Here is a 23,839-nt window from a genome sequence, read left to right on the forward strand (position 1 = left end):
AGAAAAAAATAAAATAAAAGAGCAATGTGGAAGCAGAGGGCGGCGCCACGCTCGGCTTCCGCGTTGCCATGGTGACTCGACCAATCGGGACTCCATTGAGGCGGTCTTTTAAAGTCCAGGTGCGACTACTCAGCGTTGATATAACTCACTGGAATCAGCTGAAAACACAGAGTTCCGTATCGGAGGGTATGTCAACTCGTTGTTCAGGGTTAATCTCACAGTTTGTTGAACCTCCTTTGTGAAATAAACCCCTGGTGTCCATTTCACAAAGCAGGTTCATAAACTGAGACAAACCCTGAACTGTGAGTTGACCTACCCTGAGGTAAGAAACTCACTAAGAACGCGCTGTGTCCGCTAAGAGCGCTAAATATTGCTCCACAACTGCACCCACAGTCTGCTCCCTGTTAACCACCTATTCACTCGGGATATTGCTCTAATCATATACACACAAACAAAAGCAAACACAAAAACAAAAGCAAACACACTGACAAGGCGAGGTCAAGTAGGACTCAGACGCAGGCGTAAGGTAGGCCACCAAGGCAGCAGGTTTATTTCCGGCCAACAGAGGTCTCCTCTCAAACTGAGAGGAGAACAGGGAGGGGAAAAAGTGGAGAACAAAAAGCGCTCCACTAGGGAGGAAAAAACAGGCAAAAGGTACTGGGGACAACAGAAAGCGCTCCGCTAGGGAGGAAAAAGGGCACAAGGCAAAAGGGGTAACTAAAGGCGCTCCAAAAGGGAGGAAAAGGCACAAAAACAAGGCAACAACGCTAGGCAACATGAACAAGGACATAAGGACTGTGGGACGCTTCCATGCACTGACGGTGACACTTCGGCACTGAGGGGAGAATGCAGGTGGCTTTTATTGCAGTAGGTGATTGGTGGCAGGTGGTGATAATCAAGGGCGGGGACCGGTAATTATGGAGCGGCAGGAAGGGCAAGTGACCTGGGGTGAGAGGAGAGTTGGGATTTCAACGTAAAACAGGAAACAGAGACACAAAAATAAAAGCATGAGCCGCCACGCCTGGTGGCGGCGTGACAGTACCCCCCCCTCAACGGCCGGCTCTTGACGGCCCAGGAATGTCAGGGTGATCTTCATAAAATTCATCAATTAACGAGGGATCCACGATGAACCGGGAGGGGACCCATTGCCTTTCCTCCGGGCCGTATCCCTCCCAGTCCACCAGGTATTGTCTTCCGCGGCCCCGATTACGAACATCCAAAAGTTTTCTAACCTTGTAAACGGGGCCGCCTTCAATCATCTCCGGGGGGGGTGGGTCGGGTTCGGAGGGCACCAGTGTGCTTTCATGAACAGGCTTGACTTGGCTGACGTGGAATGTAGGATGAACTCTGAGGGATCGTGGCAGACGGAGTCGAACGGCGGCAGGTCCTATGGACTTGGTTACTGGAAAAGGCCCCACAAAGCGCGGGGCCAACTTTGGACATGGTACCTTGAGCCTGAGGTGTTTGGCTGATAGCCAAACTCGCTGGCCTGGGCGGTATTCTGGTGCCGGTCTCCTCTTCCGGTCGGCGGCCCTCTTCACCCGGTCTCCCTGGCGTTGAAGCGCCGTCCGGGCCGCCGACCAGACCTTGTGGCACCGACGGATCATGGCCTTGACCGAGGGGACCGTTGCCTCCTCTTCCAGTTCGGCGAAGAATGGCGGATCGTAGCCGTGGACGCATTTAAAAGGGGTGAGACCTGTGGCAGATGTGGGCAAAGAGTTGTGCGCGAGCTCGACCCATACTAGATACTTGCTCCAGGTTGTCGGGTTCTGGGAGACGAGGCATCGGAGACCGGTTTCGAGCTGCTGGTTCAGCCGTTCTGCCTGCCCATTGGCCTCAGGATGGTACCCAGAAGTCAGGTTAGCTTTGGCACCTAGGGCTTTACAAAATTGAGTCCAAAAACGGGAGACGAACTGTGGTCCACGGTCGGAAACGATGTGTAAGGGGAAACCATAAAACCTGAATATGTGGTGGATCATGATGTCGGCTGTGGTCTTGGCGGATGGGAGCTTGGTTAATGGGATGAAACGAACCATCTTAGAGAATCTGTCGACGACTGTGAGGATTGTGGTTTTACCATGGGATGGTGGTAGTCCGGTCACAAAATCCACTGAAATTTCCGCCCATGGTCTGGATGGGATTGGTAGTGGCTGGAGTAGACCCATCCGGGACTGGTTTGACGTCTTGTTGCGGGCACAGGTAGGACAGGCAGCTACGTAGTCCTTGATTGTGGTCTCCATTGCCGGCCACCAGAATCTCCGGGCGACAGCATACATGGTCCTGCGGACTCCAGGATGGCAAAATAATCGTGAAGTATGGGCCCAGTGTATTACCTGGGCCCTCAGTTCCTCAGGCACAAAGAGTCGGCGTGGTGGGCATGACGTGGGGGGAGTGACGTTCCGTAGTGCCTCTTTGACGTCGTCCTCAATTTGCCACCTCATGGCCCCGACTATGCAGTCCCGGGGCAGAATGGTCTCAGGCTCGGCTTCCAGTGGTTCGGACTCGTGAATTCTTGACAAAGCGTCAGCCTTGACGTTCTTACTGCCGGGTCTGTAGGTCAGAGAGAAAACGAAGCGGTTAAAAAACAAAGACCATCTGGCCTGTCGAGGGTTGAGTCTTTTGGCCTGGCGTAGGTATTCCAGATTTCGGTGGTCGGTCCAGATCACGAAGGGGAGTTCGGCGCCTTCCAACCAGTGTCTCCACTCTTCGAGAGCCACCTTTACAGCTAGGAGCTCCCGATCACCGACTGAGTAGTTGCGTTCTGCTTTAGATAATTTTCGTGAGAGGAAGGCGCAGGGATGTGTCTTGCCGTCCTCCTGACAACGCTGAGACAGTACTGCCCCAATTCCAATACTCGAGGCGTCCACCTCCACCACGAACTGGCGTTTGGGGTCAGGGACTCTGAGGATTGGCGCATTGGTGAAGCGAGCCTTTAAGTCCTTGAATGCTCTTTCTGCTTCCGTGTTCCACCTAAATCGAACCTGTGGGGAGGTCAAGGCGTGCAGAGGGGCGGCAATGGTGCTGAAGTTTCTGATAAATCGCCGGTAGAAGTTGGCGAATCCGAGGAATTGTTGCACCTTCTTTCGTGAGTCCGGCGTGGGCCAATCTCTCACGGCGCTGACCTTGTCCGCTTCCATCTCCACTTTTCCGGGCGACACGACGAATCCCAAGAAGGAGATGGTGTTGACGTGGAACAGGCTCTTTTCTGCTTTCACGTAAAGCCGGTGATCCAGCAGGCGTTGCAAGACTCGGTTCACGTGGTTTCGATGGTTTGCTTGGTCAGGAGAGTAGATCAGGATATCATCCAGGTAGACGTACACGAAGTGGTCGATGAAATCTTTGAGTACTTCGTTTATCATGGCCTGGAAGACGGCGGGAGCATTCGTGAGGCCAAATGGCATGACCAGGTATTCATAATGTCCCCGAGGAGTGTTGAAGCCTGTCTTGCATTCGTCTCCCTCACGGATCCGAATGAGGTGATAGGCGTTCCGCAGATCGAGCTTCGTGAAGATCTTGGCTTGTTGCAGCTGATCGAACACAGAGGACATCAAGGGCAATGGGTACCGGTTCTTGACAGTGATGTCGTTCAAAGGACTGTAATCAATGCAGGGGCGTAGGGATCCATCCTTTTTACTCACAAAGAAAAAGCCTGCTCCTGCAGGCGAGGAAGACGGTCGGATGAGGCCGGCTTTCAAGGAGTCATCAATGTAGTTGTTCATGGCCTGGCGTTCGGGTCCTGAGACTGAGTACAGTCTCCCCTTGGGAATGGTTGAACCGGGAATCAGATCGATCGGGCAGTCATATGGGCGGTGTGGAGGGAGAGTCATGGCTTTGGTCTTGCTGAAGACCTCCCGCAGATGGTGGTAGCAGGAGGGAACAGTGTGCAAGTTCGGGTACTCTTCTTGAGCCGGTGGGACGAGAGTCACCTGGTGAACCTGGGCTGTAGAGTTTCGGAGTGCGGGTTGTTCCGACCCGTGAGAGCTGCAGTCCTTTCCCCACTCCAGAACAACTCCAGTGTTCCAGTCGATTCTGGGGCTATGTATACACAGCCAAGGGTGTCCCAGCACCAAAGTGGGGGAAGCAGCGTGGACAACGTGGAAACGGAGAGTCTCGAAGTGAGGTCCGATTCGGACTTCCAGAGGTTCAGTAATATGGGTGATTTTGAAGAGCTCCTTGCCATTCAGCGCTTTAGCCAGGATGGTCGCGGAAAGGGGTTCGGTGGAGCATCGTATTTGCCTTACGAGCTCCCAGTCCATGAGACTTTCGTCGGATCCGGAGTCGATAAGGGCTGACAGAACTGTGGTGACATTGTGGTGAGTTATCTGAATTTGCGTGAGTCTGTGGTTCTTGGCTGGTCGGGGTGACGGAGAACTCACCGGAGGGTTGCCCTTCGTGGTGCAGGCTTCCACCAAGTGTCCAAGACCACCACAATAATAGCAACGGCCCTCTCGGCGTCGGCGCTGTCTCTCCTCCGGCGAAAGCCGAGCCCTTCCCAGTTGCATGGGTTCGTCGCTGGCGAGGTCCACCTCTCCTGGTTCCGGTCGGGAAGGAAAGATGGGTCGCAGCCTTCTGGCCTCCGGTGGCCGCGTCCAGGGGGTGGGTTCCTCCCTCCTTCGCGGTCCGCCGATCTTGGCCAGCTCCTGACGACGATGATCGGTCCGGATGGCGAGGGAAATCAAGGCGTCCAAGTCCGCGGGGAGATCTACGGGAACCAGAAGCTCTTGAATGACAGGTGAGAGTCCTTTCAAAAAATGGTCGTGAAGTGCGATGTCGTTCCAGCCACTGTTTGTTGCCAACGTTCGAAAGCGAACTGCATAGTCGCTGACAGATTCTTTGCCTTGCTGAAGTCGGCTCAGTGCTCATGCCTTCTCTCGGTCATTGTTTTCTGGATCAAACACTTGGCGCAAAGCGATTTGAAAGTCCTGTACGCTTTGGCAGACCGAGGAACCCCTGGCCCATTCCGCGGTTGCCCAGGTTTTGGCCCGACCCGTCAGGTGAGACACCATGAAGGCCACTCGGGATCGGGCTGTGGGAAATGCCTGTGGTAACTGTTCATAATGAATGTCGCATTCCGTGAGGAAAGTCTGACAGCGTCCGGGTTCACCGGAGTATCGTTCTGGGGAGGCCAGTCTCAATCCTACCCCGGTGAATGGCGTGGTCGATACAGAGAACTCAGGGTGAGGAATCTGTCCAGTGGGAGCTGGCGCTCGACGCCGTGAAAGGCTTACCAGCTCGTGGACCTGGCTGGTCAATTCCTCCATCCGGGACAGCATGGTCTGTTGGATCCGGTCCTGGTTGTTGAGCCGGGTCTCCTGGCTCTGCAGTGCGGCCTCGACCGTGCCTGCTGGGTCCATGCTGGCCGAAGTGTACTGACAAGGCGAGGTCAAGTAGGACTCAGACGCAGGCGTAAGGTAGGCCACCAAGGCAGCAGGTTTATTTCCGGCCAACAGAGGTCTCCTCTCAAACTGAGAGGAGAACAGGGAGGGGAAAAAGTGGAGAACAAAAAGCGCTCCACTAGGGAGGAAAAAACAGGCAAAAGGTACTGGGGACAACAGAAAGCGCTCCGCTAGGGAGGAAAAAGGGCACAAGGCAAAAGGGGTAACTAAAGGCGCTCCAAAAGGGAGGAAAAGGCACAAAAACAAGGCAACAACGCTAGGCAACATGAACAAGGACATAAGGACTGTGGGACGCTTCCATGCACTGACGGTGACACTTCGGCACTGAGGGGAGAATGCAGGTGGCTTTTATTGCAGTAGGTGATTGGTGGCAGGTGGTGATAATCAAGGGCGGGGACCGGTAATTATGGAGCGGCAGGAAGGGCAAGTGACCTGGGGTGAGAGGAGAGTTGGGATTTCAACGTAAAACAGGAAACAGAGACACAAAAATAAAAGCATGAGCCGCCACGCCTGGTGGCGGCGTGACACACACCCACAAATTCTGACAGCTGGGAGCAAATTTGTAACCTTGCTCTGAGCTCTTACAAGATGAATTCTCACATATATATTCGTGAAAAAAAGTTGACTTTTACTATGGGCCTATTGACTTTTTATTTTATTTTATTTTTTTAACTGTTTTTGACTCTTTTTTCCACATAAGAACAACATGGGAAAAAAATTGGGGTTATCTTATGTTTTTTATTTGTTATAGTGGACGCCAGGATAGTATGGCTATATAACTATATAACATTTTTAACATGAACATCATGCAAATCAACTTGCGATTATGATTGGTTAGCGATGATCCAATCATGAACCAGAAGTGTTGACATCATCCAAATTATGTGTTTTTGTTGGTTTAGACACGCAAATATGTCATGTCCACTGCAATTATTTGGATCCGAAGGGTTTAAATAACAGAGAGCAGAACTATGTTACGCCAAAACTCACCATCTGACTGAAGGAATGAGGGAATCAAATGTCGAATGTGGCTGAAAGGAGGCGTAGACAGAGAGAAACTTGAGGTTCACTGTGATAAACCTGGTACGGACCAGGTTAGGTTCATAGACTCTGTTACTACTACAGTAACTGACATTGTTGGGAATGATGTAGATTGATTTTAGCCAAATATATAATTTTAAACTGACGTGAACTTAAGTTACCTCTTTTTATGAAACAGGCGAGAGTTACCTCTTTTCTCTGGGATCAGACAGTTACCTCGCTTTCTAAATCAGAAAACGCAGAGTTTCCTGCATTTCAGGGTTAACAGACTCGGGGTTCTCAATAAACCTGCTTTGTGAAATGGACCTCTGCCCTCAGCAGGAATGGAGTAAGTTGTTTCCAAACAACCAGTATTGTTTTGGAAAATTCAATTCCATTCAAAATAAAAGTACACTCACAGTTACAACCGTTGTGCCAACACACCTGTTCTCCGTCAGATTCCTTCCTGCTAGTATAGATGACCTCTCCAGTCCCTCCTTTGGTTAGGCCGGCAGTGGCTGCATGCAACCTGAGAATATTTCCACAATTTCACAATGGCGGTGATAGTTGAGAGCTTGTAAACAGGTCATTCACAAACACCTTCTTGGGGGAGCTGAAGGAGACTGGCCACTCCTATCAGGACTCTGTTTCTTTTCCACACTGGAGCGTCTTGGTTTTTCCATCTGTGGACGTAAGCTCCGTTTGGAACCCGGAGAGGCTGATGGAGAAGCTGATGGTGGCGGTTCCACTGTTGCTAGTGAAGCTAAACTCAATCAAGAACACATTTCATGGATGAGATATTAGATACAGTATTATAATAGTGTGAGCTTTTACATTGATTTATAGGTGACATTTGTGTTTCAGAGAGCCAAGATACTGCTGATCCAAAGACAAAAAAACATATGAAAAATACTAACAGCAGATTTATTACCTGTGGGCTTCAGCTTGGAGGAATCCACTTCATCATTTTGCCGTGCTGGTTTTTGATCCTGAGTTCCAGACACTGAAGCTGCAATTAAGAAACACAAGATGTTATACTGTAGCTGCTATACAGTGTAACGTCATCTGAAATCTGCAAAAAGGCATCAACCCTTTCAAATGTTTAAGAGATTTTGTTACATGAACCAATATGTGCTTTATTCATGCACTATGTCTTTATGCACCAAGCTTTATCTTTGTATATGTGCACACTTACAATCATATACTGTAGTATATTGCACAAACAGTGGCTATAAAAAGTCTGCACACCCCAGGTTTTGTACATAGAAAATGAGAGCAAGATAAAAGTACAAAATAAGAATAAACAACTGCAATAATTTGGTACCACAAGTGTGCACACAGTATAATAACAGGATGAGGCTGTGTTCAGAATCAACACATCACATTTAAACTCATGTCAAATGGGAGTAGGCACACACTAGCTAAAGTGCTTCTGAATACATGTCATCTCAAATGAAGTTTAGTTGTTGTCGTCATCTTTCCCTGACATTTTGTTGTCACATCCTATGGCACAAGCTGTTGTCTGCTGAGAACTTCTATTAGCACGATATCATTGTTCAAATGTATCAGTCAGGAAAAGGGTACAATAGAATTAACAAGTCGCTAAAGATGCCATGGAAGATAGTGAAGAGCATCCTCATTATGTGGGGGAAATATGGCACAGCAGTGACATCGCCCAGAATAGGACTTCTCTTTAAATTTGATGTAAATCAAGATGAAAACTGATCAGGAAGTCTGCCAAGAGGCCAACAGCAGCATTTATGGAATTGAAGGAATTTCTGGCAAGTACTGGTGGTTATGATAACAATCTGCCATCAACCTCCTATCTATGGACTATTAGGTAGGCAAGATGGAAGGAAGCGTTATCTTATTTCAAACAAAAACATCCAAGCCCAGCTACATTTCCAAAAAACACATCTGAAATATCAGAAACCCGTGGCAAAATAAAGTCATGCCCCAACTTTTTAAAAAGATGTCAGGAAAAGCCTCCTAGATCATCTGAACTTAATTTGGGGTTAATCACAGGCACTTTAAATGGTTGCAGGTGTGTGCTGACTCCCATTTAACATGTTTGATTTTCGAACACAGTCAGATCTGCAGTTATAAGAGGGTGTGCAATGTGCACTTTTTAGACGCACTGTTCACATGCACATTATTAGCTGTGGGGCAGAAAAACTGTAGAAAAGTACCGTTAACCTAATTAATGACAAATTCACACATAACCTTCCGTATTAATTATTATAAGAATTTGTGCTAGATGATAGACTAGGTGATAGACTTCCACATAAAATCCAAGTCAACCTGTCAGTGTGTCCAGAGGTTTCTCCATCTCTGCCTTAGGACTGCACGGTTTTCTCTCTCCACAAGCCAATTTTGAGTGAGCCACTTTTGTATCTGACAGATCCAGATCAGGAATGGAGCTCATAAGACTGGCCTGGGCTTCCTTCAGGACCTGGTCTAAATTTTTGGTGGCATTTAAGGGCTGGTTTGTTTGATGGGTGCTTGGTTGGCTCACACGGCTCGTTTCTTGACTCGAACTTCCTTCCGGAGATTCTCGTTCAGTCTTCTGTCAAACAGTCACATTAAGTTAATAGTCGTCATTGGTTATTATTTTATAATGCAAATTATTAAGACATTATGAATAATAGCAGTTGATGAAGTGTTTTTAATGCAGAATGGACTTGGAAGAAGATTATATTTTTCCCCAAAAAATATTCTGCTTGGCCAGTATGTTGGTACATTTTATTTTGAAATCTGCAATAACACGCCGACGTAAACAACAAAATATTAGTGCTGAAATTGTGTTCAATTGCATAATGTACAACATGAAAATTACAGATTGACAACACAATACAACACCATAAACACAATTTGCCCAACATATTGCTCTTAAAAAGCTCATAAAAAATATCCAACTTTTTTTTCACACCATGATCTTCTTGAAATATAAATAAGGAGCTTTATTGCTTATGAAAAAGAAAAGAAATGTTCCCGTAATAATTATATCAATTTAAACAAACAAACAAACGAATGTAGCAAAATGTCAAACGTGTACCTGTTATCTTTTTCAGCAGGTGTAATGCTCACCTCAATCGGTTTGGTAGTGGTTTTCAAAGCGGTTTTGACTTTGTCTGTTGTGTGACTCTCCCGCGTTATTTCTGACACGCTTGATCTGTGAAGTTCATTGGACTGGAGAGGAGCGGCTCGCTTCTGCAGGGCAGGGCTGCCCTCTCTGCTACGAGGACTCACCTTCACGACACATGATGACATTTGTAAGAGTATTTTCCACCCAAATTCCTGAATACAGTCGAACCTCGGTTCACAAATGCCCCAGTTGCATGAAGTTTCATTTTCATCTTTTTTCTTTTTTTTTCTTCTTTTTTTTTTTTTTTAAATCACTCACTTACACAAGCTTACATCATGTAAGCCACACATGGTCTCCCAGGTGGAGAAGTAAACCCACGCCAACCGGCACCAAAGGCAAGTGACGGTTCCACTCCTCCACCTGGAGCGCTCATTTTCCCATCATTACCTACCAGACTTTGGCAGTAATTATGAGATGCACGTCAACTGCTCATATACAAGCAAGCAACTGTGGGTCTTTGTCTGTTAATTCAAACTGTTTTGTTGTATCTATTGTGCAATGCTACGGTCATCAATAATAACTAGCAGTGGGTTTGATCACATTGAGTCACAATGAAGTTTTGACTTATCCAGTGTTCACACCTCAAATCTGAGTTACCATATTTTCCACATTATAAGGCGCATCTTCAATAAATGACATATTTTAAAACTTTTTCCATATATAAGGCGCTACAGTAGAGGCTGGGGTTACGTTATGCATCCATTCGATGGTGCTGCGCTAAAGGGAATGTCAACAAAACAGTCAGGTCAGTTAAACTTTATTAATAGATTACAATCCAGCTTTCTGACAACTCCATTCACTCCCAAAGTGAATAAACAGCTGTTTTTTAATTTTCTCTGAGGTAAAGTATTAGTATTAGCTAGCGATCCAAGATGGCGGGATCTTCTGCGCATGCGCGTCACCGATCGTGCAGGGTCACTGATAGCGTCTTGACAGCGAGATCTGTTGCGGCTCAATATCGATCCATATATAAGGCGCACTGAATTATAAGGCGCATGGTCAGCTTTTGAAAAAAATTGAAGGCTCTTAGGTGCCCCTTATAGTGCGGAAAAAACGGTACTTTAGTTGAGAGACATTTCCGGTTTCTTGTCGATAGTACCTTGGCTACAGTTGGTAGGTCTCTTCCATGGGTGGGGTTCAGTGGTGGGCTGTGCTGGTGCGCCTGGATCACAGTGGCTGGAGTCGTCTTAACTCGGCGTGCCGTGACTGGGGAAGCCACGGCTGCGTAGTTGAGCTCAGGCTGAGTTAGAGAGGAGGATGGAATGGCTTGAGGGCCTGTGACTGAGGATCGAGGCTGCGGTTGTGGTGAGGTCTGGGGACTATGGGTCATGAGGGGCTCTTGGTCTGCTTCAGAGACTTTTAGAGATTCCACTTGGGCGCCTTTGGATGGGGACGTTGATTCTGATACACATCTGTTAATCACAGAAGTATAGCAGCTGTCATTTGTAGCTTACGCTAACTTTGAATGTGTGGAAATCAATGTGAAACAGTACCTGCGGAGAGAGCTGAGAGCTTCAGTGAGGGCTTTGACTCTTTTTAACATGTAATCCATTTTATGAGGCTCCTCCTTCAGAAAACGAACTGCATCCATCTCCAGCCTAAGCACGGAACGCATCTTTACCTGCAGTTCTGGAAACTCCCCTGGGGGAAAACCAGATGATAATCCATCATTGCAAGCTGCAGTGTCACGGCCCTTTCACACTGCACTTAGGAATCTATTCCCATTTGATTTCATGAAGCACTGACTGTGGATTGCATGCTAAACATTGGGACACCTATAAGTCCCTGTGATTGACTGCCAAGTGGTCCAAGGTATCGTCTGCGTTTAGCCGTAAGACATCTAGGTTAGGCTCCATTTCCCTTTGACCCTGACCACTGACCACGACAAGCGGTATAGGAAATGAAAGGATGGATGTACAATCGCTGACCTTTAAGGATGGCCAGAGTTTCCCCAACTCTCCGCAGGTTCACTGCTCCCTCTTCCACATCTCTCAGAGTGATTGGCAACTGGCCAGGCAGGGATACAGTGTTTCTTTGTAAATGGTTCACATAATCCTCCAGTTCACTGATGGGGAGAAAGAACAGTCAGAAACATACAGTGACACACGCTATGTTCAAGTGGACGCCCTGAAGTAATTGCATGTGTATGGGATTATTTGGCTGGCTAATAAGCATTAAATTGAAGTGAACTGATTTGTTTGTCAAAGTTTCTTATGCTACAGGCAAGAATGAAGGCACAAGTGTGGATATTTGACACTAGTAGGCAAGAAGTAGAGACATTGTGAGCCTTCTTCAGCAGTCAGGAAGTGTTTTGGCTCCAGTTAATGTCCTTGGAAAGATGTGACCCAAAGTACTCCACCATCATCTCCTTGGTGGTCTTTCAGATGCAAAGGTTGTTATCCATGCACCAGTCCACCACATGTTCCACATCCTCTTTGTACTCAGACCCATCGTTGCTGATGATGCCTCCCGCTAACACTGTGTCTTCACGATATGACATATGCCCCGTGAGGAAGTCATCCCAAGCATGTTCAGTTTTTGCACCGGGTTCTGTGAGACGAGGTTGTTGAAGGCTGAGGAGAAGCCCAGGAAGAGCGGGCGGATTTAGGAGTTGGGGTGCCGCCATCTTTAAGTTTGTATGTGTGGACTTTTCTGCCTTTATCTTGTTGATATTTTTCATTGGAAAGACAAACAAATGAAGAAACAAACAAATCCATGTATTTTAAGCAGTCACACTGGCACAATATTAGGTCATATTTGAAGAGTTATATTTAGACATTTTCTAAATATGTTGATGCCATAGATGCATGCAAAATAAAATAGATGGTTTGCGGGATCACTGCCACATTATGAAATAATAATAATAATTTTTGATAAATGCCATCCAACGGGTTATGAACTATATCATCTTCACTGAATTATGTTTTTAGTTTGGGAACTGTTGTCATATCAGAACAAATCACTTTGCATTGCCGTGACTCTACTATGAGCAGTATGTTACTTCACATTCTCTTTCTCCCGGTTGTTAGGCCATTGTGTCCTGTTTGCCACCCAAGATGAACTTGAGCTGTCGTCTCATAGCATTGAGCATCAAGTCTGTGTGGGTGTAGGACTTTATAAAAGGCAAAAATAACCACTTCAGAAATAATGAAAAAGGGGAAAAAAGAAAAAAAAAGTCCCAGTATAATGGATTTGATTTAAAATTACAATGTTTACTTTGTTACTCAAGTAATATAAAATATGTTGACGTTGAACTGGATTAAGATGGAATACATTTTGTTCTGTGTAAGATGTGTGATTTGCAGGCAAATACAAAATGGACAGGAATAGAAACGGCATCTCTTTTCATTAGATGTTTTATAGATAATGTGTGGTGAATATCCAATATAATACATCATTTGCTGGTCTAAATTCTTCTGTATCAATGGAGGCTTAAGCACATATTTATATTATAGAGCTTCAGCAATTTTTTTTAACTTACCAAACCATTCTCAAAAGAAAGAAATGAAGAAATGCTGATTGAATACAAAGGTAGTAGGTCTCTGAGATGTGCAGACTTGGGTCAATTAGCGGAGCCCAGGGTTCAAAGTAAACATGGTGAAAAGCTGCAATTGGCTGTTATGCTGCACGCGAATGAAATAAGCTGTTAACAGAAGTCAGACCAAGTGTAAATGCTTTGCTTTATTCCTATACCTTTGAATAACGTCTTCTAACATTTTTAAATAATTATTTTCTTGTAGTTATTTAAGCTGCTCTTTTAAAAACAAATATTTATTTATTTATTTATTTATTTATTTATTTTAAAGTTTTCTGTTCATGTGTTTTTGCATTGTCAATGTATGTTCTTTTAGGAATTTTTTTTAAAGCTACATTTGTTCTCTGCTTTGCTTCTGAATTTTATTAACTGTGTTTGTTGATGCTTGCAGGTGTTGCTTCATTGCTTGTGTGAAGCACATTGCGTTTCCTTGTGTATGAAATGTGCTATAGAAATAAAGTTGCCTTGCCTGAATACTCACAGACTTAAAAAATGCAAACATGCTAGACATACAAAAAAGGAAAAAGAACAATCACCTGAGCTGTTTGAGTATTTTCTCTTCTGTAGCCAGGTATTGAATCCTCTCCTCTTCTATCTCAGCTCTTCGTCCATATGTCCTCTCCTCAGACTGAACTAGGCGATCACACATCAACAACACCAGCTCCTGGCTAGCCATGTGCAACATGGACCTCATGGTTTGCTGGTGTGATATCTGTGACATAACAGCAATAGTTTCATTGGGAGGCATGTGGACAGGTTTACGATTTACTGTGAAAGGTTCTCTAATTTAAAATGTTCTGGATACAATGATTATTTCGCAAACAATAAGTATTACGATGAGTGATTAATGCCTTGTTTATTTAACAAATAGTTGGTAGGCCTAATACACAACCCAGGATGGACAGTTACCTGCAAGTGTCTGAGTTGATTTAATTGCAGTCGTAGTTCAGACACGTTGCTCTTAACTTGGACCAAGCGCTGCTGCAGCTCACTAGCAGAGTCGATCACGTCATCTACTGCACTGGTCACCTGTGGCTCGGACGGAACTGTTGGAAATCACATACAATATTTAAAATAGGGTACTAAAACGTCACAAATATAGCTATTTGCTTCTAACATACAACCAAAAAAAGCAGTACTTTTACGACAGATTTTATACAATGTGGAGTTCAACTTCAAACTTTTTTTGTCACTTTCCGTGAAATGCAACATTTAGAAGGCAACAACAATACAAGAAAAGAAGAAGAATGCATTTTGTAATGATGGCATTGGAAAAGATGGTTTGGACTGAAAATCATGGTCAATGGGACAATGCTTTGCTTTGAAAGTCACCCAAATGGAAGTGAGACCAGCATCACAAAACGGATGGTGGTCGAATTTCAAGGTCTTACTGTAATGTAAACGACATTACAGTAAGACCTTGAAGTATGTAGATTAAATTATCGAAAACTCACCAAGGCCACTTTTCCCAGCACTTCCACTGCAAACAAACATATACTGTAGTTAGTGAATATAGTATTTTATCTTCCAGGAATATTTCCCTAATAATCTTGATTTTTAATAAATTACCATATTTTCCAGATTATAATATGCTACTTTTTGTCACACACCTCTTAAACAATAGCATGGCTAATTTGTGTATTTTTATGAGCTAACGAGCTTCATGCCGCCATTATTTTCACCAAGTGCACTATCTGACGTTTACCAAGTGTGTCTGAGGCGAGAACATTGTCAAATGGTGCTGTGCTTTGGAAAATAGTTATCGCTGTTGGGAAACTGCTTTCAATGGCCGATTTACACGTGCGTGTTAAAGGCAAAAACTCAAACAAACAAACAAAAAAACTCTTTCTTTGTAAATATCACATTTACAATGTGGACACCTGATGCTTATTTTCCAGTGTGGCCTATATATGTACACCCCCCAAATGTATCAATCAATCAATTCAACTTTATTTGTATAGCTCCTTTCATACATTAAAATGCAACTCAAGGTGCTAAACAATTAAAACATCAATCCAAAAACAAAAACAACAACGAAAAAAAAAAAAAAAAAAAAGGCGAGGCACAGAGAAACCAAGTAAGGAAAGGCACCTTAAGTGGTTGTGGCTTACACTCAGGTGCGTTCAATGGTCCAGGAATTATTTTCAAATGCTCAACAAAGGCAAAAAAATTTTTTGTTTGTTTTTGTTTTGTTTTTTTCCTGGAGAAATTACATTGTAATTTTGTATTTTTTCCCATCTCTGACTGTTTAATCAACACAGGAAAATGTGTCTGATTATCCTATTATTGTTGTTGACTCAAGTGACCCAATGTTTCAGCAATTCACTTGTCACTTGTACCACGTAACAAAATTAAGTGCAAAGTAACATTTGTCAAATGAAAAACTACCAATCTAGATGCTAAAATATGTTCTGTGAGATGTTTCAAATATATAAATTGCAGACCTGAAAAGACTTGTGTCTCTTGGAATATCTCCCCCCACAGACAACGCATGGTGAACCAGCCCTGCTAGACTGGCTATTTGCTCCTCCATTGCTTTCATTCTCTCACTGAAAAACAATATTTATATAAATACATCTTATTTCCTAGGGAAGTAAACTATTTAAATATAACATATAAATTAATTCAATGTAATCTTGAAATTCCATAATATCTGTTCATCTGTGCTCACCTCTGAGCATCAAAGGCATTCATATGACCGTGAATCAGCATTTCTGATTGTCCCAGTGGGCTGTCCACAAACACGGACGAAGTGGATGAACCGCTCCCTCTGCTTCTGTTCATCATCTCCACAGCAGATCCATTACTTTCCCGCCGTAGGGAACGACGCATGGGGGACATCCGCTCGGGTGAGACCAGACCCACGCCTCCGATGATCTGCCCCTCATTCATTCGGACTTCATTTAATCTGTGTGGGGAGGGAGGCGGGGTTGCTAATTGAGGAAGTTGGCTGTCACCATACTTCCTACTTTTTTGTCTGGAAGGAAAAAAAAAAAAGCGGAGAGGTTAGTTCACATCTTCATGGTCTATCTTGGTCAAGCAGTACATTTTACTTCAATTTTAAATTTTATTTTATTTTATTTTTTATTTTTTTATCTCTACCACAGTTTATGACGAGGACGATTTGAACAAATTTGCGTAAGTCTGCATACCTGTGGAGGGATTGCGTGTGGTGCTCCATGATGTCCCCGTAGCCCATCAGAGGCTTAATGGAAGCACGATACTGCTGTAAGCCCCCAGGAATCCCTGTGACCCCAGTGTCAACCATTTCTGCAGTATGGGACAAAGAGCCACTACACTGGGAGGAGGCAAAGCTACTCCTCCCTCCATCCAGGAGGGAGGAGCAGTAGGAGTCTGGGTAACGTTGGCTTCCATCCCCATGGACCACCATGCTCTTGCAGCTGCCAACATCTTCATCTAAGGAACACGATAGACTTGTAAATGTTCAAAACATCAGTAGACAAGCAAAACTACCAATGCAATTGGCAACGTTATAGCTCCCCCCAACCACCTGTTTTATGTGCATGTGAATTTATTTATTGATATATTTATTTTACCAGGCTTGACATCTCTCCTCTCTAGTATGGCACTGCTGCTGGTGCATAAACTGCTGGATCGTCCTGCGCCAGACAGCCGGTCTCGGGGCAACGTAGTGCTGCCTGCATCCATCATTCCCACTAAGCCTTGTGTGCTCCTTCCCCCGTAGGCCATCCTGGATGGGGAGGAGGGCATGGAACGCACCATGGGTGGGGACATGGAGCCCTGCAAGCTCTGAAGCGTGCTACGACTGGATGACGACAGTCTGTGGACTGGACTGTGGCTACCGTAGAGGACTTCTTTGGAGATCTGTCAAAACAGAATGGTATTGGTATAAAATATCCATCCATCCATCCATCCATCCATCCATCCATCCATCCATCCATCCATCCATCCATTTACTGCTGATCATCCGGGGTCGGGTCACAGGGGCAGGAGCTTTAGGAGGGAATCCCAGACTTCCCTCTCCCCAGCCACTTCAACCAGCTCCTCCGGCGGGATCCCATGGCATTCCCAGGCCAGCCAAGAGACATAGTCTCTCCAGCGTGTCCTGGGTTGTCCCCGGGGTCTCACGCCGGTGGGACATGCCAGGAACACCTCTCCAGGGAGGTGTCCAGGAGGCATCCGAACCAGATGCCCGAGCCACCTCAGCTGGCTCCTCTCAACGCGGAGGAGCAGCGGCTCGAATCTGAGTCCCTCCCGGATGACCGAGCTTCTCACCCTTTCTCTAAGGTAGAGCCCGGACACCCTGCGGAGGAAACTCATTTCGGCCACTTGTATCCGGGATCTTGTTCTTTCCGTCATGACCCAGAGGTCGTGACCAAAGGTGAGGGTAGGAACATAGATCGACCTACCGGTCGAGAGCTTCGCTTTTAGGCTCAGCTCCTTCTTGACCACAACAGACGATACAGAGTCTGCATCACTACAGACGCACCAATCTGCCTGTCGATCTGCCGCTCCCTCCTGCACTCACTCGTGAACAAGACCCTAAGATACTTGAACTCCTCCACTTGGGGCAGGATCTCATCCCTGGCCTGGAGAGAGCACTCCACCCTTTTCCGACTGAGGACCATGGTCTCGGATTTGGAGGTGCTGATCTTCATCCCACACGCTGTGAATTGCTCCAGCGAGATCACGGCTTGATGAAGCCAACAGCACCTGCATCATCTGCAAAAAGCAGAGATGCAATGCTGAGGCCACCAAACCCGACCCCCTCTAGAAATTCTGTCCATAAAAATTATGAACAGAATCGGTGACAAAGGGCAACCTTTGCGAGTCCAACCCTCACTGGGAACCAATCAGACTTACTGCCGGCAGTGCGGACCAAACTCTGACAGCGGTAGTACAGGGACCAAACAGCAGTAGTACAGGGGGCTCGGTACCCGGTACTCCCGAAGCACCCCCCACTGGGCCCACTGAGGGACACGGTTGAACGCCTTCTCCAAGTCCACCAAGCACATGTGGACTGGTTGGGTGAACTCCCACACACCGAGGACCCTGGCAAGGGTGAAGAGCTGGCACTGTTCCATGGCCGGGACAAAAACCACATTGCTCCTCCTGAATCCGAGATTCGATCTCCTGAGGGACCACCCCTGAATAGACCTTACCAGGGAGGCTGAGGAGTGTGATTCCTCTGTAGTTGGAACACACCCTTCTTAAAAAGGGGGGATCACCACCCCGGTCTGCCAATCCAAAGGCACTGTCCTCGATGTCCACGCGATGTTATAGAGGCGTGTCAACCACGACAGCCCAACAACATCCAGAGCCTTTAGGAACTGCAGGTGGATTTCATCCACCCCCGTGGCCCTGCCACCGAGTGATAGGAGAGCCCATCTCAGAAACCCCAGACTCTGCTTCCTCAAAGGACGACGTGTCTGTGGAATTGAGGAGGTTTTCCCCCCACTAATTCACATCTTGAGTCAAGGTCAGAAGCACCCCATCTCCACTATACACAGTGTTAATGGTGCACTGCTTTCCTCTCATGGTATAAAATGTTTCTGGTAATAATAAAAAATTTAGTAAATGTGATATATTTTTATTGTCAAAAACAGAATTAATAATTTGATTCTGTAGTGAATCTTGCCAATATTACACATGATTATTAAAATGACACCTTTTTATTTATTGTTTCCTGTTCCTTTATTTTGTTAGTATCTTGATGTCACCCCCCATAAAAAAAAAATATTTAAAAAATCCATTGTTTCATAACAGGATCAGTTCGGTACATTGAAACTCAGTCAGCGAAGGTGAAGGTATCAAAAATGTGAGGCAAGAAGGCAAACTCAAAATATGATAAGGGTCATGCTGGACTGTGACGACGATACAATAAACTGGCATCGAGAGTAGAATGAAGCAAGACTTCAAGATGACGAAAAATAGAACAAGAGGAAAGAAGCGGCCTGACACCATCACCAACATGTCACACGGACATTCAAGATGAACTGAGCGAGCATTGTCTGGGATAGTATGGGATGGATAACGATAAAAATTAACTCTTGACTATTCTAAATAATGTATATGATTGATGCGTTATAGTAATGGGTCGATGGGGACGGGTCTCGAATAAGCTTCGGCTTCTACCCGTCAGCCCTTCTTTCGGATGTCAATGTTGCAAATGATGTGATGTGATTGATGTAAGCTGTAATGTGTCCGAAAGGAAAAAAATGAATAAACTAAACTAACATGGGGCTATATATAATCTCCTTTCCAAACCAAATGCTTCAAATTTGGTACAGACAAGTTGCTACTCAAAATCCTCCTCAAATACTGGGAATGATTTCATTATGTTAGCTTGGCCATATCTAATGCGATTCATCTCCCTTTGCTCTATTAATCTTGTTAACAGGCGTTCAAACGTCACTGTACAAATTTAACCCAACAGCACATAATAATTGAGTACATTTCTTTGACACTTGCTCATTCCTATTCATTTCAACATGAATGGAAAAGACAAGGGCTATAAAGCTGGAAAAACATCTGTAAAATTAGTTGCATAATTTTGAGATTACATTTTGTGTCACTGCCAAAGTCAAAATAATTTGGTCTTACTTTCTTTAGTGATATTTAAGAAACTGTTTGGCGATAATAAGTAGAAGGATTTATACAGGGCCCACAAGGGTGACCCAAGGACACTTGAGAGTAGGCTATATAGAGTTATTTACAGTAAATGTGCATACAGTGGTGCCTGGAGATATGAATGACCTGAATTTTTTAAGATATGGGCTGTCATTCGGCCAATTTTTTATTTTTTTTTGCAAAACTTGAGATACAAGTGTTATGTGGTGGCAGTGAACTGAACTCACTTAACAATAAGCAGTAGTTTAGCAAATAGTGAATACGTCAAAAAAAGAGGCTTCAACCTGTTAAATACTACTCCCACTTGATGTTTCCTATCCAACTAAACATTAAACAAATAGTGGTTGACTCTATTTCACATGATGTTGAATTGAATTTGAATATCAGGAAGTGGAATTGAATTCAATGCAATTCAGATAAACTCATTCTCGTGAGAAGGAAACATTGTATTTCGCTAGCGTGCTCCAAACAAAATGTCCAAAACGTTTGGGCAGCTATTTTAAAGCCTTAGATATAGCAAGGAAGGTGTTCTGGGAAATCAAGTCAAACAATTTTAACGATCTATTTTATATAAATATACTTTCAATGTTAAAAAAAAAAAAACTGCACTACATACCATTTGCTATTATTAAGTATTGTGTACATAGTCTTGACAATTTGTATGAAAATCATGTTGTAAATAGGCTTAAATACTGTAAAGCTTCATGCCTCCATCCATCCATCCATCCATCCATCCATCCATCCATCCATCCATCCATCCACTTTCTTAACTGCTTAGCCTATTGCTGACAAGGGTCGCAGGGGTGCTGGAGCCTATCCCAGCTGGCTTTGGGCAGTAGGCGGAACACACCCTGAAGTGGTTGCCAGTCAGTACAGGTGAAGCTTCATTATGGACTAATTTTGCATCATTAATTTCTTTGAATTTCCTTGAATTCCAATTGAACTTCCTCCAATTTGTATTTGAATGACAATTCTGCTTCCTGTTTACCAATTTAAATTCAAATTTCATTCCCAATCCAATTCTAAATTTCGTAAATCCCTGCTTTACGTCAACAATTTTGAGCCCAATTCCGATCAGCGTGTTTAAATGAACCGATCACCCATCAGATCGCTAAGTGGTGAGACAAGTCTGCCCCATTTGATGCGAGACACATTAGATTTATACATTTATTTCATACAAATTTGTGACTAACACAGGAAGTAAATACCACAAGAATTTACTGTATAATTCATCATGTATTTCTGTGATGAAAAGATGACATTCTAGTAAACAAATGCGATTGATACAAATATAATGATGTTGTTGTACTGCATATGCAAGCAGCAGCGATAAACAGAATAAACGGGATATTCTGGAAAACTGACACGGAGGCTGCTTTCTTTCAATATCTTATCTGTCAGACAAGTTGGCGGCGAAAAGCTTGGAACCCCACCGTTCAAAGAATTAGACCCCCTTACTGACAGACATTCTCAGTAATCCCAACAACTGGTTGCAAGTGATAGTGTATAATTGAGCATTTTGTAAACATTTATAATTCAGCAGCCCTCAGGACATGAAACTTCAACAAAAACTAGCTTGTCCTTACTGTGGGAGGCTCAACAGAAATAATCTAACTTTCATTGACCCCAGTTAGTTTTCTTTCATGATGAAATATGATCTCATTAGTGGGAACATTTGGTGTTGTGTTCACACTCAAAGCAATGGATGCAATCAGAATGGTGAAACTATTATGACAAATGCTGTTTTGCTTTGCACTTCTACTGACAAAGTCATTTTTCAGCCTCCTATTAATCAAGTTAGTCATTTATATGAAAAAAAAAAAACTTAAAATAAAAGGAAATAGATAGACATAAAATACAATTGGTGATGTGAGCAAAACTATGGAGCCTGTATGGAGTGACTCACCCTTCCTTCTGCATTGGTTGGTCTAGTGTGGCGGTTGAACACGTGTGATGGATCTTTATGATAAACCTTCAGACAGGAGTGGGATGTAATATTTCTGAAAGTAGATGACACATGATATGACATGCCTTGTGTGAGGCCAAGGGTGCGACGTCAGAAGTTTACAGAGTTGGATTTGTGCAGCAGCTGCCGCTTCAAAGTTTGTTTGTTTTTTCGACAGGCAAAAACGGAACAAACAGAAAAACACTCCATCATGCACTCATCTGTGAATGTCCCAGTCTGATGTTTTTGAACTTCACATGGATTATATGATCGGAACATGAGGTTGACGTGACATAAAATTCACAAAATCATTTTTCTCCGGGCATCTTCCCACATTACAAAAACATGTACAATATGTTAGGATGCTGTCAGGATAGTAGACTGTTGGAAATAACGTAATACTATTTTATGTAAGTTGTAAACTGAGGTCAGTGTTTCTGATTGTGTGTGGAGCCACAAAACATTGTGATGACGGAAACAGTGTCAGTGTTAGTCTAATGTACTGACGCCTAAAAGCTTATTAGAGATGCACCAGAACAGCTAAATATGCAGCATCCAGTATGTTGAGATTTATTTTCTTCTACCTTTCATCTTCTGTTTTTGGATTTTTATTTTTTGTAGTATTTTCAGACTTCATTTTTCAAATATTTTTTTTACACTTGTCAGCCTTTCTGTCAAATATATGATATTTTTGGCAATTTTATGGACATATTGTAATTTTCTGCCTCTTTTCTTCCTTTTTTTTTTTTAGCAATTTTGTGGACATTTTATGGTTACTTTGATTGTTTTATGCCTTTTTTTATTCAATTCTCTGACATTTTTGGCAATTTCACTTTTTATGGTCATTTTCTGCTTTTCATCTTCCTTGTTGGACATTTTATGGTCACCTTTTAGACATATTTAGGTCATTTTAAAAACTTTTTAATCTACCGTTCGTCTTTTTCTGACAACTTACTATTTGGACTCTGACATTTTTTTAAATATTGCATATGTAAATTTAAACATATGTGAAGCAATATTAAATTCTACAGATATTTTTAGAGATCCACAGGGGGCCACAGGAGAGGGACTAAGGAGCCACATGTGGCTCCAGATCCATAGGTTGCAGACCTCTGGTTTAGACCAACAGACAAGGCTTTATAAGCGCCTGTCCTGACCCTACACAACGACTGCAAACACACCCAGGTAATATCCTGATCCCCTCACCTGATGTCCTCCAGGTCAAAGTAAACATTGCGACGTGTGTCTTTGATGTAAATGGCCATGTTGGGAGACTGAAGCTTCTTCATGGTGAGCTGCTGAGGAAAAGCAGTGACAAAGAGAGCCCGCAGAGTATCCTCACTGCTGATCTCTGCAGGCATCCGGATCTGCTTTGTCTCGTCTCCATACTGTAGGTACAGCACACCTGGACACCAAAATAAATAGGTCAAGTCCTTGAAGAACCAAATTGGTACACGAACACCCATGTTCACAAACAAATCCAACTTCTAAGTTAAGTCAAGACAAAAAAAAAAAAAAAGTCTGTTCAGGATCAATATATTATTGAGTTAAGGCTGCTTTCTTTGTTTTAATTTAGATCAACTGATTATGTGTTCATGGAACAAACTCAATTGTTTATGAACAGAAAGCCTTTGATTTTGAGGTTTACTTACTAACCCCATGATTCATTTTTTTAGTGTTGCCTTTAGATATGAATTTGGGCGTGAGTGACAGGTGATCTATCCAGGCTGTATGCCATCCTGAATAAACTGAGATAGGCTCCAGCCACACCCAGACTGTGAAAATAATAAGAGGTGCATATATAGAAACAGGGTGGATGAACGCTATCATTCTGAGTGTGTGTATTGACATACCAACTGGCTCTCTTGCCTGACTGCTCGACCGTCCAATTGGAAGACTTGATCGGGCTTTACAACCCCTCGAGAAAGGAACTGTCATGGTTAGTGAGTCTCCATCAGACATGTTCTCTGCAGCCAGTACACCTTCACAGGTGCTACTTTCAGGAGGTCGAGAGCTCCTCAACTAAATGGAACACACACGCATACAGGAAACTTGGATGAAAACGTATTTAATCACAGTAAGAACATTCTATATCTGTAAAAGCTAATTGTTCCAGTATTTGGAACAAAGGATGAGGAGAGCCTATTTGATTGGCTGGGAGTCAGATGTATTCCAGGAAAATGCCA

General features: G+C 44.0%; 1 protein-coding gene across 6 annotated transcripts in view; it reads right to left on the reverse strand.

Annotated features, from left to right (window-relative positions):
- LOC144030031 (sickle tail protein homolog) overlaps window positions 1-23,839 on the reverse strand; it is a 62,783-nt gene that overhangs the window by 13,242 nt on the left and 25,702 nt on the right. For all 6 annotated transcript variants that reach the window (XM_077535954.1, XM_077535945.1, XM_077535929.1 and 3 more), the window contains 18 exons: window positions 23,507-23,675; window positions 22,860-23,058; window positions 21,615-21,708; window positions 16,654-16,942; window positions 16,249-16,513; window positions 15,768-16,073; window positions 15,541-15,645; window positions 14,551-14,576; window positions 14,006-14,142; window positions 13,633-13,808; window positions 11,490-11,626; window positions 11,055-11,202; window positions 10,661-10,973; window positions 9,504-9,665; window positions 8,718-8,982; window positions 7,348-7,425; window positions 7,017-7,179; window positions 6,861-6,945 (listed from right to left, as the gene is read on the reverse strand). In XM_077535954.1, coding sequence (XP_077392080.1) covers window positions 6,861-6,945; window positions 7,017-7,179; window positions 7,348-7,425; window positions 8,718-8,982; window positions 9,504-9,665; window positions 10,661-10,973; window positions 11,055-11,202; window positions 11,490-11,626; window positions 13,633-13,808; window positions 14,006-14,142; window positions 14,551-14,576; window positions 15,541-15,645; window positions 15,768-16,073; window positions 16,249-16,513; window positions 16,654-16,942; window positions 21,615-21,708; window positions 22,860-23,058; window positions 23,507-23,675 — 3,117 coding nt within the window. The remainder of the gene's footprint in view (window positions 1-6,860; window positions 6,946-7,016; window positions 7,180-7,347; window positions 7,426-8,717; window positions 8,983-9,503; window positions 9,666-10,660; window positions 10,974-11,054; window positions 11,203-11,489; window positions 11,627-13,632; window positions 13,809-14,005; window positions 14,143-14,550; window positions 14,577-15,540; window positions 15,646-15,767; window positions 16,074-16,248; window positions 16,514-16,653; window positions 16,943-21,614; window positions 21,709-22,859; window positions 23,059-23,506; window positions 23,676-23,839) is intronic.

This window comes from Festucalex cinctus, chromosome 1 (genome assembly GCF_051991245.1).
Source record: "Festucalex cinctus isolate MCC-2025b chromosome 1, RoL_Fcin_1.0, whole genome shotgun sequence".
NCBI classification, from domain to species: Eukaryota; Metazoa; Chordata; class Actinopteri; order Syngnathiformes; family Syngnathidae; genus Festucalex; species Festucalex cinctus.